Here is a 14773-nt window from a genome sequence, read left to right as displayed (position 1 = left end):
ACAGGCAGATGCAGTTAGCTTCCTACTATTTATAAACCCACTAACCATGCAGGGAAGGCTCATATAAATTTATTCTAACTAGCACATTTCATGAGAGAAATTATGTACTACTGATACTAGTTTCTAAAGTGAGTATGTTAATACCCTGGACAGAACAAAAGCCTATTTTTTTTAATTTTTAAATCCGAGTGTCATACAGACTAAGTTGACATAACATACGTAGGCTTCTGACGTGAATTAGACAAATACTAAGCCATTCTAATAAAAATTAACACTAAACAAAACCAGTGGAGCCCATACTAAAAATGGATTAAAAAAAATGGTTCTCAAAAAGTAGTTGTAAGGCAGTGGTTTTCAACCAGGAGTACACGTACCCCTGGGGGTATTGTACAACAGGCTACATAAAAAGCACTAGCGAAGTCAGTACAAACTAAAATTTCATTAGTGGCTTGTTTTATATTATGTTTCAGCATAAAGTATAAAGTACAATATTTACATTCCAGCATATAAGAAGCATGTTTCTTTCCCTCAATCCATGATGGATTCTCTTTTCTCTAGCATGGTCGTGCAGATCAAATATCTCCATCCCAAAGGGAAAATAAGTAGTCCATAGGAGAAGAGTCATTTGTTTATTGGAGGAATGTGTATTTACAATGGAGCCTCAGTGAGAACCATATTGTACAACAGTGAAGTTATTATTCTAATGGTTCATTACTGTTGCATTGCTGGAATAACTGCTCAAGCCTACATCCATACAATTACTCCATATGCAACACAGACCTTTCCCCTAGTAAACTCAAATTACACCATCTCTTCTCTGCCAGTTTTCCCAGTTGCTTTTCCTCTGCTGACCTTCTGCCCTTTTTGTGTTGACTCCCTAGCTATTTGGCTTGCAAACTCCAAGTAGAGAAAGAAAAAGGTCAACCCTTGCACAGACTATAAATATATGTACATTTGAAAAGATCATAGCTCAGGTCAAATACATGTCACACTTCCCAAAACATAAAAGGCATGCTATGCCTTTGGGCAGGTGCACAAGGGAAGAGACAGGAAGAAGAGTGCAGAGAGTCCTACAGACAGTCCTTTCACTCAGGAAGCAAGAGGACCCATGTAAGCATTTAGTGCTAGACTCTCAAGGATCAAGCCAGGCCTTTACTTTCAGCCTTCAAAAGAAGCTTTCCATAAAGTCCACAACATGTGTTTAACCAAGTACAAACAGGTGTAACTGACAGATAAGTATGGCTCCTGTTAAGCAAGGGCTTGTCTTCATACCAGGATAAGTCGACCTAAGTTACGGTACTCCAGCTATGTGAATAACTTCTTCACTGCGCTGCACTGACAGGAGATATTCTCTGGCTGGGTGGATTTGATGTAAATCACTAGTCAGAAAGACTCTAATCATGGTTTTCTACATAAAAGTGCATTCTTGTTGGCTGTTATAACCTTAATACATATTCTTTACAACTCAGAAAGAGATTTCATTTTTAGAAGGTACACACTATAAATTTTTAAACAGTGATTTATTTTGAAAACTTTTCAGATTAGTTTTACAGCTATATCAGAAAATAAATGACAGATTTGTTATTTCATTTACCAAAGGTAATTGAAGCAGATATTTATGAAGTCATTGGGAGGTGAACTATCTCCAATTCAACAGGTTAATCATTAATATTTGGAGGAATTTCTTGCCACGCTGTATTAGAAGACCACCACCAGACAGACATTTAAACTGTTTTATTTAACTAAAACAACAATGTTAAGTATTCTGGATGTTTTTCTTCAACAGCAAACATAATACATTTTAATAAAACGAGCACATGTCCCTTGCTTCTCACATTTAACTCCAGACTTCTTCTCCTTGTCCAGATCTATTCCGCCCCCAACAATCTTCTATTCACTGAACCTTCTGAAACTTTGTAGTTTTAGAGAGGTAAGGGATTGACTCTATTTACACAAATTTGCAGAGGGACAATACAGTTGAGGTCTGTTATTTCTCACCTCTATATATTATTTATTTAAAAGCATTTTTGCTGTTAACAAGCATGTTACCTCTGGAGACACAAATCCCCAGTTTGAGAACTCCAAAACTAAGCATCTCTGATGGTATCTTCTAGACTGAGCACTGAGTCCCATTGGGTAGATAGAAAGATTACCCTAAATAATCTATACAGAAGCCCCTGGAACCCCGTAAGATTGGGTCCCTAATCCATGAACTATTGAAACTCATTTACAAAACTTTTCTTAAACATTACATGAATATATTGTCTCATACTACAGAATTATAATTTATAATCCCTATTCCATGATGAGATATCTTTGAGCTATAATGTAGCTTAATTAAAACTATCTTTAGATAGGTTTTTTTCCCCTCAAAAAGCATTTTATCAAAAATCCAATTGAAATAAAAAAAATTGAATTTTTAATATTTTTTTAAATCACTGATTTTTATCCACCCTGTTCTCTGGTCAACTTATCTTCACCTTTCCGAGAAGAGTGACTACCAGGGTCGACTGGAGAGCACTCTGCCGTCGATATAGTGGATCTTCACTAGACCTTCTAAATCGACACCAGCTGCATCAATTGCAGCAGCGTCAATCTCCCTGGTAGTGAAGACAAGCCCTAAGTTATAAATATACATCCCAATGTGCACGTATGTAGCACCAGGGCATTAAGAAACCAAAACACTAATCTTAGCTAATACAAAGATTTATAGTATCTTGGAAAAACTTCACTCATCCTCCCTGTGCAATAATTTGCTCATTTGTAAATTAGGGATAATACACACTTTTGTAAAGCAATTTAAGATACTTAAATGAAAGGTACTCTATTAATGCAAAGAATTATGAGCAGAACACACCAAAATATTTTTGAAGACGCAAACTGTGCAAATAGGAAGCCCAAATAAGTCATCTAATTGCCACTGTTTGGAGAAGAAATGAAAAAAATGTATATTCCACAGACTTGATTTAAGGAGTTTTTTGGCTTTTTATTGTTAGAGTGCTACTTACAATGTCTTCTCTTATATGAGCGTTCTCACATCATTATGGACAGGATTTTTTAAAGAGTGGATTAACATAAAACACCACATTAACAACAGTTGTTGTGATATAAATGACAAAATGGAGAAAATTCAATACTGAACTATTGAAAATTCAGCTACCTTCACTACTGTGTGAATCACTATCTCTGTGTACTTCATAGCCATTGTCAGATCCATACAGATTATATTATATTTAAATAAAGATCATATTGATGCTTCAGGTTACTTATGATTATCAGATTAGCATTAAATATCCCAACTTGTTTTATACAGACTTCTACTCCCATAGAACTTAACATGGTTCCCTGTAGTGTACAATTTTCAGTATGATAAGGAATACTGCCTGCCTATTAAAAGTATATGCATATTATGCCATATAAATATTGAGCTGGTGTACTATTGTAATTTTTAGACCTAACAGCTGAATCGTTTTGCCTTTGGCTCAGACTACAGACACTTACATACTTGGAACAATACCAAGGATATGACACTATATTAGTTCTTATGTAGTAATGAGATGAGTAAACATGATGAAGAAATCTTAATTCTAAAATTTAAGATAAAACCCTACAAACACTATGTACATGAGTAACGTTATACACATGCATAAATTAAAGATTGCATGGCTGCATCCCAAGTTAGCAGAGAAAAATATAACACTATTAGATATGAAACTATGGATGATCATGTCTAACTGGCAAACCTCTGTCTTAGAGATCACTTGAAAATGTCTCAACCAAAGGAAAAATAAGCCAACTGTTACATCTAAAATTACCATGGGATTCCCTACCTCAGTGAAATTTCTGCACGCAAGCAAAACCATGTTAAGAAGTGTTAAGGAGCAGAGGAGCTTACAGATAAAAAAAATCTAGTTTAGAGAACACTAACATGGCAATCCACAAGATCCAGCAAACAGAGCTGTAAACAGGGGAGTTTGAGTGGGAGTACTGTTGGAGGAGGCAGGATGAGGCAAGCCCCTGGTACTTAGGGGGCAGTGAACTTTAGGTGGGAAGGCGATGACAGACACAGAAACAACAGTGGCTGTGACCCAAGCACTGGAAGAGACAATGAAGATGCCCAGATGTGGAAGTTGCTGAATGTACATCCTGGAGCAGTTACCTGAGAAGAGCTTCATTAAGTGCTGCCTGATAGAGCTGATGGAAGAGAAGATCTGAGGTTTGGAAATGCAGGTGAAAACTATGGTTGAGTTTCTAAGAGGATTCAAGCTGATGATGGAGGATTGGTCTTGGGACCAATCTTATTTAACATTTTTATTACTGACCTTGGCACAGAAAGTGGGAGTGTGCTAATAAAATTTGCAGTGACACAAAGTTCGGAGGTATTGCCAATACAGACGAGGACCAGAAAATCATACAACATAATCTGGACAACCTTGTAAACTAGAGTAACAGAAATGGGATGAAATTTAATAGTGCAAAGTCATGCACTTAGTGACTAACAACAAGAATTTTTTCAATAAGCTGGGGGCATTTGAGTTGGAAGTGACAGAGGAGGAGAAAGACTGGGGTGTACTGATTGATTACAGGATGACTATGAGACATCAATGTGATGCACCTATGAAAAAGGTTTCAGAGTAACAGCTGTGTTAGTCTGTATTCGCAAAAAGAAAAGGAGTACTTGTGGCACCTTAGAGACAAACCAATTTATTTGAGCATAAGCTTTCGTGAGCTACAGCTCACTTCATCGGATGCATAACGAAAGCTTATGCTCAAATAAATTGGTTAGTCTCTAAGGTGCCACAAGTCCTCCTGTTCTATGAAAAAGGCTAATGCAATCCTAGGATGCATCAGGCAACATACTTCCAGTAGAGACAGGGAAGTGTTAGTACCATTATACAAGCCACTGGTGAGACCTCATCTGGAATACCATGTGCAATTCTGGTCTCCCATGTTTAAGAAAGAGGAATTCGAACTAGAACAGGTGCAAAGAAGGGCTACTAGGATGACTCCAGGAACAGAAAACCCTACCTTATGACAGGAGACTCAAAGAGCCTGGCTTGTTTAGCCTAACCAAGTGAAGGCTGAGGGGAGATATGATTGTTCTCTATAAATACATCAGAGGGAGAAATACCATGAAGGAAGTAGAGTTATTTAAGTGATGCGCCAATGCAGACACAAGAACAAATGGATATAAACTGGCCATCAACAAGTTTAGGCTTGAAATCAGACAAAGGTTTCTAGCCATCAGAGGAGTGAAGTTCTGGAACAACCTTTCAAGGGGAGCAGTGGGGGCAAAGAAAAAAAAAGTCTAACTGGCTTCAAGACTGAGCTTGACAAGTTTATGGAGGGGATGTTATGATGAGACTGCCTACAATAGCATATAGCTGATCTGCAACTTCAAGCAACAAATATCTCCAATGGCTGATGATGGGATACTAGATGGGAGGGCTCTGCATTACTACAGAGAATTCTTTCCCAAGTGTCTGGCTGGTGGGTCTTGCTCACATGCTCAGGGTCTAACTGATCACCATATTTGGGATCAGGAAGGAATTTTCTGCCAGGTCAGATTGGCAGAGACACGGGCGGGGGTGAGGGAGGATTTGTTTCACCTTCCTCTGCAGCAAAAGGCTCAAGTCACTTGCTGATTTAAACTAGAATAAATGGTGGATTCTCTGTAACTTGAAGTCTTTAAATCACGATTTGAGGACTTCAGTAACTCAGCCAGAGGTTATGGATCTATTACAGGAGTGGGTGGTGAGGTTCTGTGGCCAGCAAAGTGCAGCTTTTCATACTAGATGATCATGATGGTCCCTTCTGACCTTAAAGTCTATGAGTCTAATGCAAAGCACTGAATTCCAACCAATTTCATGTACTGACCTGCTATAATGATTAATAAAGGATGTCAAAGTATCCAGCACAATTCAACACTTAGCTAAGGACATCCCCTCTGCAAGTATAAAGGTAAGCCAGTTCTCGCCATTCTCTTGCACAGTTAAGGCACATTAATGTACGAACAAGTCATACAAAATTCTACCAAGAATTAGTCACTTTTATATTGGCAAAGGACGTGTATAATTAAAGACTGAACTGTGCCAGGAGTCTTGCCTACATAGGTACATATCATACACACCCATATACTCGGTGACAAGTGACAAAGTTGCAGAGCCATTCAGTAGTCCCTTAAAAACATCTCACCTACAGTCAGCCCATTAATATGTAGTCCAGAGACACATTCTAACACTTGAAATTCCTGATTTGCTTCAAGCAACTAGATTAATTGTTTGTTTAAAAACAAAAAACCACACGTGCGCGTCATGGAAATGTGCCCCCCCACCCCAAAAAAACAAACTACAGTGGTCTGAGATGCAGGATGGACAGTCAGTTCTGGATTCATTCCTGTGGTTTAGGAGAAGGCTTGTGGGATATTTCACAATGCTGCAGAGCTAAAAATGAGAAATTTCTATTTCTGAAAAAAGGATATTGCCCGTTTTCCAAAGGGGACACAGCCAAGCCTGATGCCCTTGAAGTTTCTAAGATACCTTAACATTTAATGGTGACATTTTTATCCTTAGAAAAATTTGTTCAATTCATTTTTAAGAGAGTTTTTGTTTGTTTTTGTTTTTTTCCAGTTTTACTTACAATTTTCCCTGTCCCTTTTTTAAGCGGGATTCTTAATACTAGCATTATAGGTGGAGAAATATAAAACTCCCCAGTCCTTAAGGATACAACGTATAACTTCTGTTTACAAACCTGCTCATTTAAGATGAATACATGTGTTCAAGAAAGCTCAAATGTGTGCCAGGTGCTCTGCTGCACCCAGACGACACATATGGGTTAATTTATAGCTAAACATTATATACGAAAAAAATATTCCTTCTTTCTATGCAGCTACACTGTCTGCCTAGCTCCTGATTTTCAGCATCTGTTCTATGGATTTGCATTTCAATTATGACAGACAAACTTCTGTAATTTACTGTTATTTTGTCTCTGTCCTTAGCTTTATGTCAGCCAGCAGAAAAATAACATTGTAATATATATACCATACATTTTCAGTTAATTTGATGCAGTAGAGTATTTTAAAAAAAACAGATTCTCTTATTCTATAATTCTTTTTGCTCGTTTGTTTAAACTATTTATATCAATATGAACTGACTAGTAATTAATTTCCTTATTTAACTGCATTTTTTTTGTTCTAAACCTGTATTAAAAGAAAAAAAAGTAACTTCTATGCCTTTCCTCATTACAGCAATAGGAACTATGTTAAATTGATGATACAACATAAAGCTGGCTGATTTTCAGTAACATCCCTACTTTTTAGATTGGGAGTTTTTCCAAGGCAGAGACCGCTCCTCCTCCTTTATGTTTGTACAGCACCTCAGCATTTGTGGACACTATCAAACAAAACAAAAAAAACCAAACACTATGCACAATGGAACAAAATGCTAATTTCCACATCTCAGTAATAGAAAATTCATGTTCATCTTTTGGTATGACAAATGTAAGAATTAAATATATTCGTCAACACAAAGACAATGTTCTTAAAAGGGTTACATCTTTCATCATCAAATTCTATTAAATATTAATTGCAGTACCATGGCAACAAGAAATTTTGTCTGACCTCTTACTGAGCAAGATCCACTAGAAATATTTGTTTCAGAGACAAAAATCCAGTGTTTCCTCCAAGGTTAAATGAGTCATCCTTCCAAAATTTTAGCACTGTTTTTAAAAAACAGCACTTTTATGGTTATGTATTATTATATGCAGCAGCAGTCTAGATAAAATATTATACAGAATCATTTTAGATAAAACACTCTTGTGAAACAAAAAAAAACACTATTTCAAACAACGTTTGTTTTGAATCAGAAGCAGAACACTTTTTCAGTGTTACAGAATCTGTGGGGAGCCAGTCCCATCTTCTGCTTCTATTATCTGGACGTCAACCAGCATTTGTATCTGGCACTAGCACCAAATTCTCTGAGAATGGAGAGGATGACTCATAATCACATTTCTTTCAATCAATTTAACACATCATTCTATGATCAAGAAACCATTTTGCAGAGGGCAAGACTAGCTACCCAGCTCCACTTACTCAATGAAATAAAGAGTCGAATTCCATAATATTTTTTTAAAAACATACATTATGAAAGGTACTTTACAATAATCTCCATAACTAATGTTTACAAAATTGTACATAGGCAATTAAAAAACCCAATGAAGTTTACTATGCCAAGTCTGGAAGTGAGACAAAACTGGTAACTGTTATAATCAAAGGGTGAAACAATTCCAGGGGGAAAAGTATTTTGGGGGCACTGAACCTAATAATCGGCTTGGTGAGAGGATACAAATCTGATGTACTGAAAAAAAACAAAAAACAAACAAACATAGCATTTTCCTTTATGATATTCTGATCTCAAACAAGAAGTAGAAGATTCTCATTATTAAATATTTAATTCTTACCATCTTCATTCAGGAACAGTTTGTTGAATCTTAATCCACTAGGCTCTTTACCAACATATCTGTGCACATACTCTGTGCCAAGGTCATTAACAGCAACAGCATATTTCAAAGGCTTTACACAGGACTGAAGACAAAAGGGGACTTTGGTATCTCCAACAGAATGCCTAGCAGAGAAACAGATAAAATTATTTAATATTTTTCCTTTTTTGATCACTGTGCCAAGATTAATTGCTCCACTAATTCTTCAGACTATTATTTATTGCACTACCAATATTGTTAAATTAGATTTTAAAAGAACAGAAGACTCTGATCAATTCAACATATTTTGTTTTTCAACATCTGTAAAGGCAACAGTGAAGTCAAACACTGGCAATCACCATATAAATAAGAAAACCGAAATAAATGAGCTGCTGAAATCTAGAGAGCGGCATCTGTGTCAGAGCTAAAACTCAGGAGTTCCTGAATCCCAGTCCTGTGCTCAAGTCACTAAGCTACAACCTGCATCCAGAATGGATACACCTGTTCGTGTCTAGATAATTAAAGCAATCCAACTTGGATCTGAGCTTCCAGACCTGCGTTCAAGCATTAAGATTTACATTTCAAAAGGGTCTCAGTGCAAACATCTGCTCTGTAATGAGATTATGAAAGACAAAATTCGATAAAATGTATTGCTTAGTAGGTTTTAACAACTAATGCAGAATGTTTGTAAAAGCAAGGATGGATTAGCAAAAGTAGTCTGAATCTGCCTAAAATATGGGTCTCCAAACCTATCAAGTCCTTGTCTGTCAGCTGAGTTTTAAGAGTACACTTTTTTGTTATATTTGCAAAAAAGAGATTCTTTTAAGAAGCCTTTAATGGAGCTCACAGAACCCCTTTGATGGCATTAACAATATATTTGATGGTCTTTCATTAATATATTTTGTAATATTCCTAACAAAGCAAAATCCTAACCTTAGGAGCATGACAAACAGGAATATCTTGAGTCAACATTTTAAAACTAATCTGCAAAGAACAAACAAAATATAATTCATGTACCAGTGAAGGAAGCTTCTGAACTGGAACATTGGTAAATCACTTTTACAAAAAATTGTGTAGTATTTTCATTTCAATGCTTGCCAGTTTGACTGAACTGGATCCCGAAATTCTCTAGCCACAGAAAACACACTATTACAGCTGCCTCTGTGGTGTGCCTCAACACTGTTCCAGAGGGTTCACCCTTTTGGAGTGCAAGGGACAGCTGGCTGGATGGGGCACTTAGACATGCAATTCATTTTTCTTATTTGCTGCAATTAAGTCAAAACACATTTTGGCCCCATACGCAATATGTATTTTTTAAATAAAGTTAAAGCTTTAGAGTTTACATTTCAGAGGCTGCATGAATACACACTAAATTAATAAATATTCTGAATTGCCATATTCTCATCAGAACATATTTGTTGTGTGATTAGTTTGAATTAATATATTTATTTTGTTAAAATAAGAATAACTGCACAACTGAAAGACGAAGCTGTTTATAATGCAGTGCTGTGTTCCTATCTTTGGTTCAATAAGTATAGGTGAGGCTGCAAACTGAATTTCTCTTGGTCTGGAGATTTTATTTTTACCACTCCTGCTTCAAGGAAATAACTAGACTTAGAGAGCACAAGAGCTTTCCAGCTTTACCGTTTTCCCCCTTCATATGTATGTAAATATTTTAAAATGATAAAAATACCTAAGTTGATATTGAAATGACCATAAATCAACATTCTTGGCCAGCTGCCACGAGGCACAGCTCTAATGATGCTACAGTCAATTATTCCGTTCTTTCGGACATTCAAGCATCCCTGAATGGTGGTATTCAACCATTTTGTTACTGGAGAAAAGGACAGTCCAAATCAATGAGGATCACCCAGGCAACAGTTATATCCAGACCAGTATATGCTCTTGAGAGAAACTTTCATTTAATAAATGTGAAACATAGGTCTTGTTAATTTAGGTCAGTCTCTGCGTATTCATTTCCTTTCAAAAGACAGATATGAAAAATCTCCATGGATTCTATGAGCATGACTTAAAGCTATTAGGCTGTACTACAGAGCCAATGCTGGCACAGCCCCTTAGCATGGACATACAGAGTACACTAACAAAAGGAGTTTTTCTCCCGATAAAGGAACACCACCTCCCTGAATGACATTAATTATGCACTCTTCTGTTGGCATACCTCCCAGTGTAGATGCAGTTTTGTCAGCATATGCCTCTAGGAAATGTGTTTTTTCACACCCCTAACTGACATAGCTATGATGCTGTAAGTTTTAAATGCAGGTGAGGCCTAACAGAGCCTTAGCGTACACAGCACTAGAAGGAGTTTCAACAGTTCTGAGGCCAGAGAACACTTAAGATAAGCCTCCCATGATTTTCAGCTTAACAGTGGCCAAGTGGCGTCAAGCCCCATCCTCATATCCTCCAGTAAGGATCAATTGTGAAATTCCCCAATTATATCTACTGTCGTCTTCTTCACAGTAAGCTCTCCAAGCATTAGGACAATCCCAAACTTCAGATCTAAATAAGAGCTGATCCAAAAGCTTGGGGGGGGGGGGGGGGAGATGGGATGGGGTTGGGCACAGACTGAGCAAGAGTTTGTGATTTTTCCCTTTGTTTTCCAAACATCTACTATACACACAGTATGCCTTAAGAAAATAGTTATTTGATTACTATGGATGAGAGAGAAGAGAATAACATATTACACATCAAAATTGGCATACTAACTCACGGGAAGGCCAGACCTTTTGTCATAATACATATATTCTGATTTCAGAAGTGGAGAGGGTTTCTCAAAAGATAGCTCCTATCAAAGATTGCCTCCAAAATAAGTCCCCTTTACAGCCAATCTTCACTGTGTAGCTACGAAGAACAGAAGTCATCTACTGCAGCTGAAAAGTCATTGGGCTATTACTGAAGTTCATTCATAAGATCACTACTGAATGCTACGGCCACGGATGCTGTACTGCCAAATATCAAAAGACAAGATCAGGTGGCTACTGCTCCAAATAAAACGAAGTGGTTTCTACTGTACAGGCAATACCAATAAAACTTAACTGAGCAATATAACATCACAATTAGTTGTGTTGCTGTAGTTCAAGTTACACCAATAGTGAAAATCTTCAACATGCTAAAAATATACCTCTGTCCATCCACTGTGCAAAGTGACACTCCCCACAAATCAGGGCTGAACTTGGCCAGTTGTGGAATATAGTCAGCAACCTACCCAAAAATATGAAAAGAAATTATACAGTTCATTATATTGTTAAAATGTTTATTTTCATTATTAAGCAACATACTGTAACAGGCATAAATGTGTGTGGATATTATGCCGTGGAATACAGCATATTCCATTTCTCTGAATAGCTTGGGGGACACAGATTTTATTCAGATAATCAGGAGTTAAGATAAGCAAGAAGACAGTCTCTTGCACCAATCCCCACCAGCGCTCTCCCTTACAGTCAGAAATAGCTGTACAGGGAATAGACTTTACCATTATTACTACGTGTATGCAGTAACAATAAGGTAGCAGACTCTTGCACCCAGGCTTACTGCAGCTGCTCGGTGCATGCACGACCCAGCACTAGGTCCTGCGGGCCGCCCAGGAAGCAGCATGGAGGCTGGGGACCTCGGTGCTGCATCAGCCAGGGCCACAGCTATGACACCAACCAGCTGAAGAGCAACTCCACAGCGGAGGTGTGGGGAGGAGTTGAGGAGGTAGGGATATGCATTACCAGCAGCAGTGCATGGGTGCCAGTTGGTTCCACCAGACGGTTGCAAGCATGCTGATGTTTTGGGGAGGGGACAAGGAAGGGATTCAGATAACTGAGAGGTTCAGATAATAGGGTTTTGGATAAACAGAAGCATACTGTATGTGAGATATGCTGAGAATGACTAAATTAACATGCCAATCATCACAGATCAAATCCAAAACCTTACTGCAAGTTTACAGAAAAGTATTTTCCAGTGACCTACAACAACCTTCAGCTTAGTCTAGGAGTAATTAACATCCAAACTTTCATGCATTCAGGAACTTCCAATTATAAGGATAATTAATTTGAAACAGAGTTTTAAAAAAATCTTGTAAACAAAATTAGTGAAAGCAATGGATTAATTGCAGTACGCTAACAGAAGTACAGTATTGATAAATATACAATTTCCCCCACACAGGTATGCCAGAGTGTCTCAGATGCTGTCCTTAAACGATTTATTATCTAAGGCTTAGAGCTCTCTTGCAGGTAAGTTGAATCATGCCAAACATATGGCAGTTCTGTTATTTATACAAATAAGCATGAGGAAACAACACTAATTTTTCACTTGTTAGTCCAACACAGAATTTGAACTCAGATCGCAAGACGTAAAAACCCCTACTGGCATACAAACCCCTACCACTACCTCACTAAATGGAAGTCTTTTTAAACATATACTATCTAATTATTTTTATATGGTCACAGACATGAGTTAGCTCAGAACCCATCAGTTGCAAGACAGTATTTCCATGGCTTTATTAAATTATTAGGAAATCTCTCCAATTAGAAGAAAACCCAGAGTTTGCTTAATTTCCAAAAATCATTAGAAGCTTGGCAATGCTTTCAGATGAAGGCATGTAAAGCATGAGACTATACTACATTTAATGCAGTTTAGGTTAATTTAAACCAAAAGTATAAAAATATTACTAGGTTGCAAGAACTCAAAAAATGTCTGTAATGGATTCTAATCTCCTCCCACCCCTAAAACAGTCTTCTTAAAATATATAATATAAAATCCATTGGCTCCACTTTTAACAAACTGTGGCTCTCTTTTAGGCTGAGCTGTTTGAAGGGAAAAACAAAAAAAATAAAACGCCCCCTTACAAAGAAATTACCTGTCCTCCAGATTGTTTTTTAGCACTTTCATACAGCTCATCAATGTGTGAAGTAAACGACATAAAATCTGGAATGACGAACTTTCGTCTGAAGGCCTGAGTAAGCAACACAATATTGCTTTGTACACACCTGCGGAATGTAAGAAAAATGTTAAGTAAATACTCCAGCTGCCTTTTATTTCTCTCAAAAGACTATAAAAGGGCCAATCCAGCCCTTGCTTATGTGTAATTCACTGAAGTAAACAGCATTATGTGCATGAGTAAGGACTGGGTGACTGGGCCCTTAATTATTCTTACAGGCATAAGATATTCTTTATTAGAAAGAAGCTTCCATTGCACAAAGGTATTAGGAAATTTTTAATTGATTGTTTACAGCAGTTGAATACTGATCCATTTTATTCTTTAATTATTTTAGTTTCTTATTTAAGGTTTCAACTGCAGGGGTGCACTGCATTTCTAATTGTACGTGATCACAAGTTTCATTCAGTCTGACACATACTCAGAGTCGCCGAGCTCCACAGGGCTGGCTCTCTCCCTCAGCCCCACTTCTAAGGGATCCTCTCTATGAGTTTGGTGATTGAACTGCAAAAAGTGTCAGGAAGTAGGATAAAGTGAGGAAATGGCTATACTCTAGCCCAGAGGTGGGCAAACTACAGCCCGCAGGACCATCCTGCCCGGCCCCGGAGCTCCTGGCCAGGGAGGCTCTCCCCAGCCCCATCCCCTGCTGTCCCCTCTCCCCTGCAGCCTGACCTCACTGCACCACCAGCACTCTGGCCTGCCGCTCCTGTCGGGCAGCGCGGCGGCATGGCTGGCTCCGGCATAGTAAGGGGGCGGGGAGGGGTTGGATGAGGGGCAGTCAGGGGACAGGGGGAGTTGGATAGGGGGTGGGGTCCCAGGAGGCAGTTAGGGGCAGGGGTGTGGATAGGTGTCATGGCAGACAGGGGACAGAGAGCAAGAGGGGAGGGGGGTTGGCTAAGGGGTGGGGTCCCAGGGGGTCCTGGGTGGGTGCGGTCAGGGGTCAAGGAGTTGGATGGGTCGGGAGTTCTGAGGGGGGTGGGAAGTGGGAGGGGGTGGATGGGGGGCCAGGCTGTTTCGGGAGGCACAGCGTTCCGGACCCGGCCCTCCACACAGTTGCGCAACCCCAATGTGGCCCTCGGGCCAAAAAGTTTGCCCACCCCTGCTCTAGCCCAAACTGTATAAGTGCTCCATAAATGCTGAAACTGGGGGACAGCAAGCAGCTGGATGCTTCTTTAAAGCCACCTACACATCTTCCCTTCAAGCTGCCACCAACCCACCCAGAGTACACCTCTCTACTCCCTTGCTCCCACAACAGATCCTTCCCCACTCCTCCCCCAGCACCACCCCCTCTGGTAAATCTGAGAGCCAGGAATGCATGGGGCCAGGGAAATTGTGGAAATTAGGTGCAAGAAGATGAAA

At 38.7% G+C, this 14773-nt stretch overlaps 1 protein-coding gene across 8 annotated transcripts in view; it reads right to left on the bottom strand.

Moving 5' to 3' along the window:
- The window catches only part of GLS (glutaminase), a 165267-nt gene that overhangs the window by 67211 nt on the left and 83283 nt on the right, over positions 1 to 14773 (bottom strand). For 6 of the 8 annotated variants that reach the window (XM_073306201.1, XM_073306196.1, XM_073306199.1 and 3 more), the window contains 3 exons: positions 13337 to 13466; positions 11615 to 11694; positions 8458 to 8621 (listed from right to left, as the gene is read on the bottom strand). In XM_073306201.1, coding sequence (XP_073162302.1) covers positions 8458 to 8621; positions 11615 to 11694; positions 13337 to 13466 — 374 coding nt within the window. Of the gene's footprint in view, positions 1 to 7311; positions 7392 to 8457; positions 8622 to 11614; positions 11695 to 13336; positions 13467 to 14773 lie in introns of those variants that run through there. The other 2 variants (XM_073306203.1, XM_073306204.1) reach the window with 2 other exon arrangements.

Source organism: Lepidochelys kempii, chromosome 11 (genome assembly GCF_965140265.1).
Source record: "Lepidochelys kempii isolate rLepKem1 chromosome 11, rLepKem1.hap2, whole genome shotgun sequence".
Taxonomy (NCBI): Eukaryota; Metazoa; Chordata; order Testudines; family Cheloniidae; genus Lepidochelys; species Lepidochelys kempii.
The sequence above is the reverse complement of the archived record's forward strand: the minus strand, read 5'-3'. Positions and strand labels throughout refer to the sequence as shown.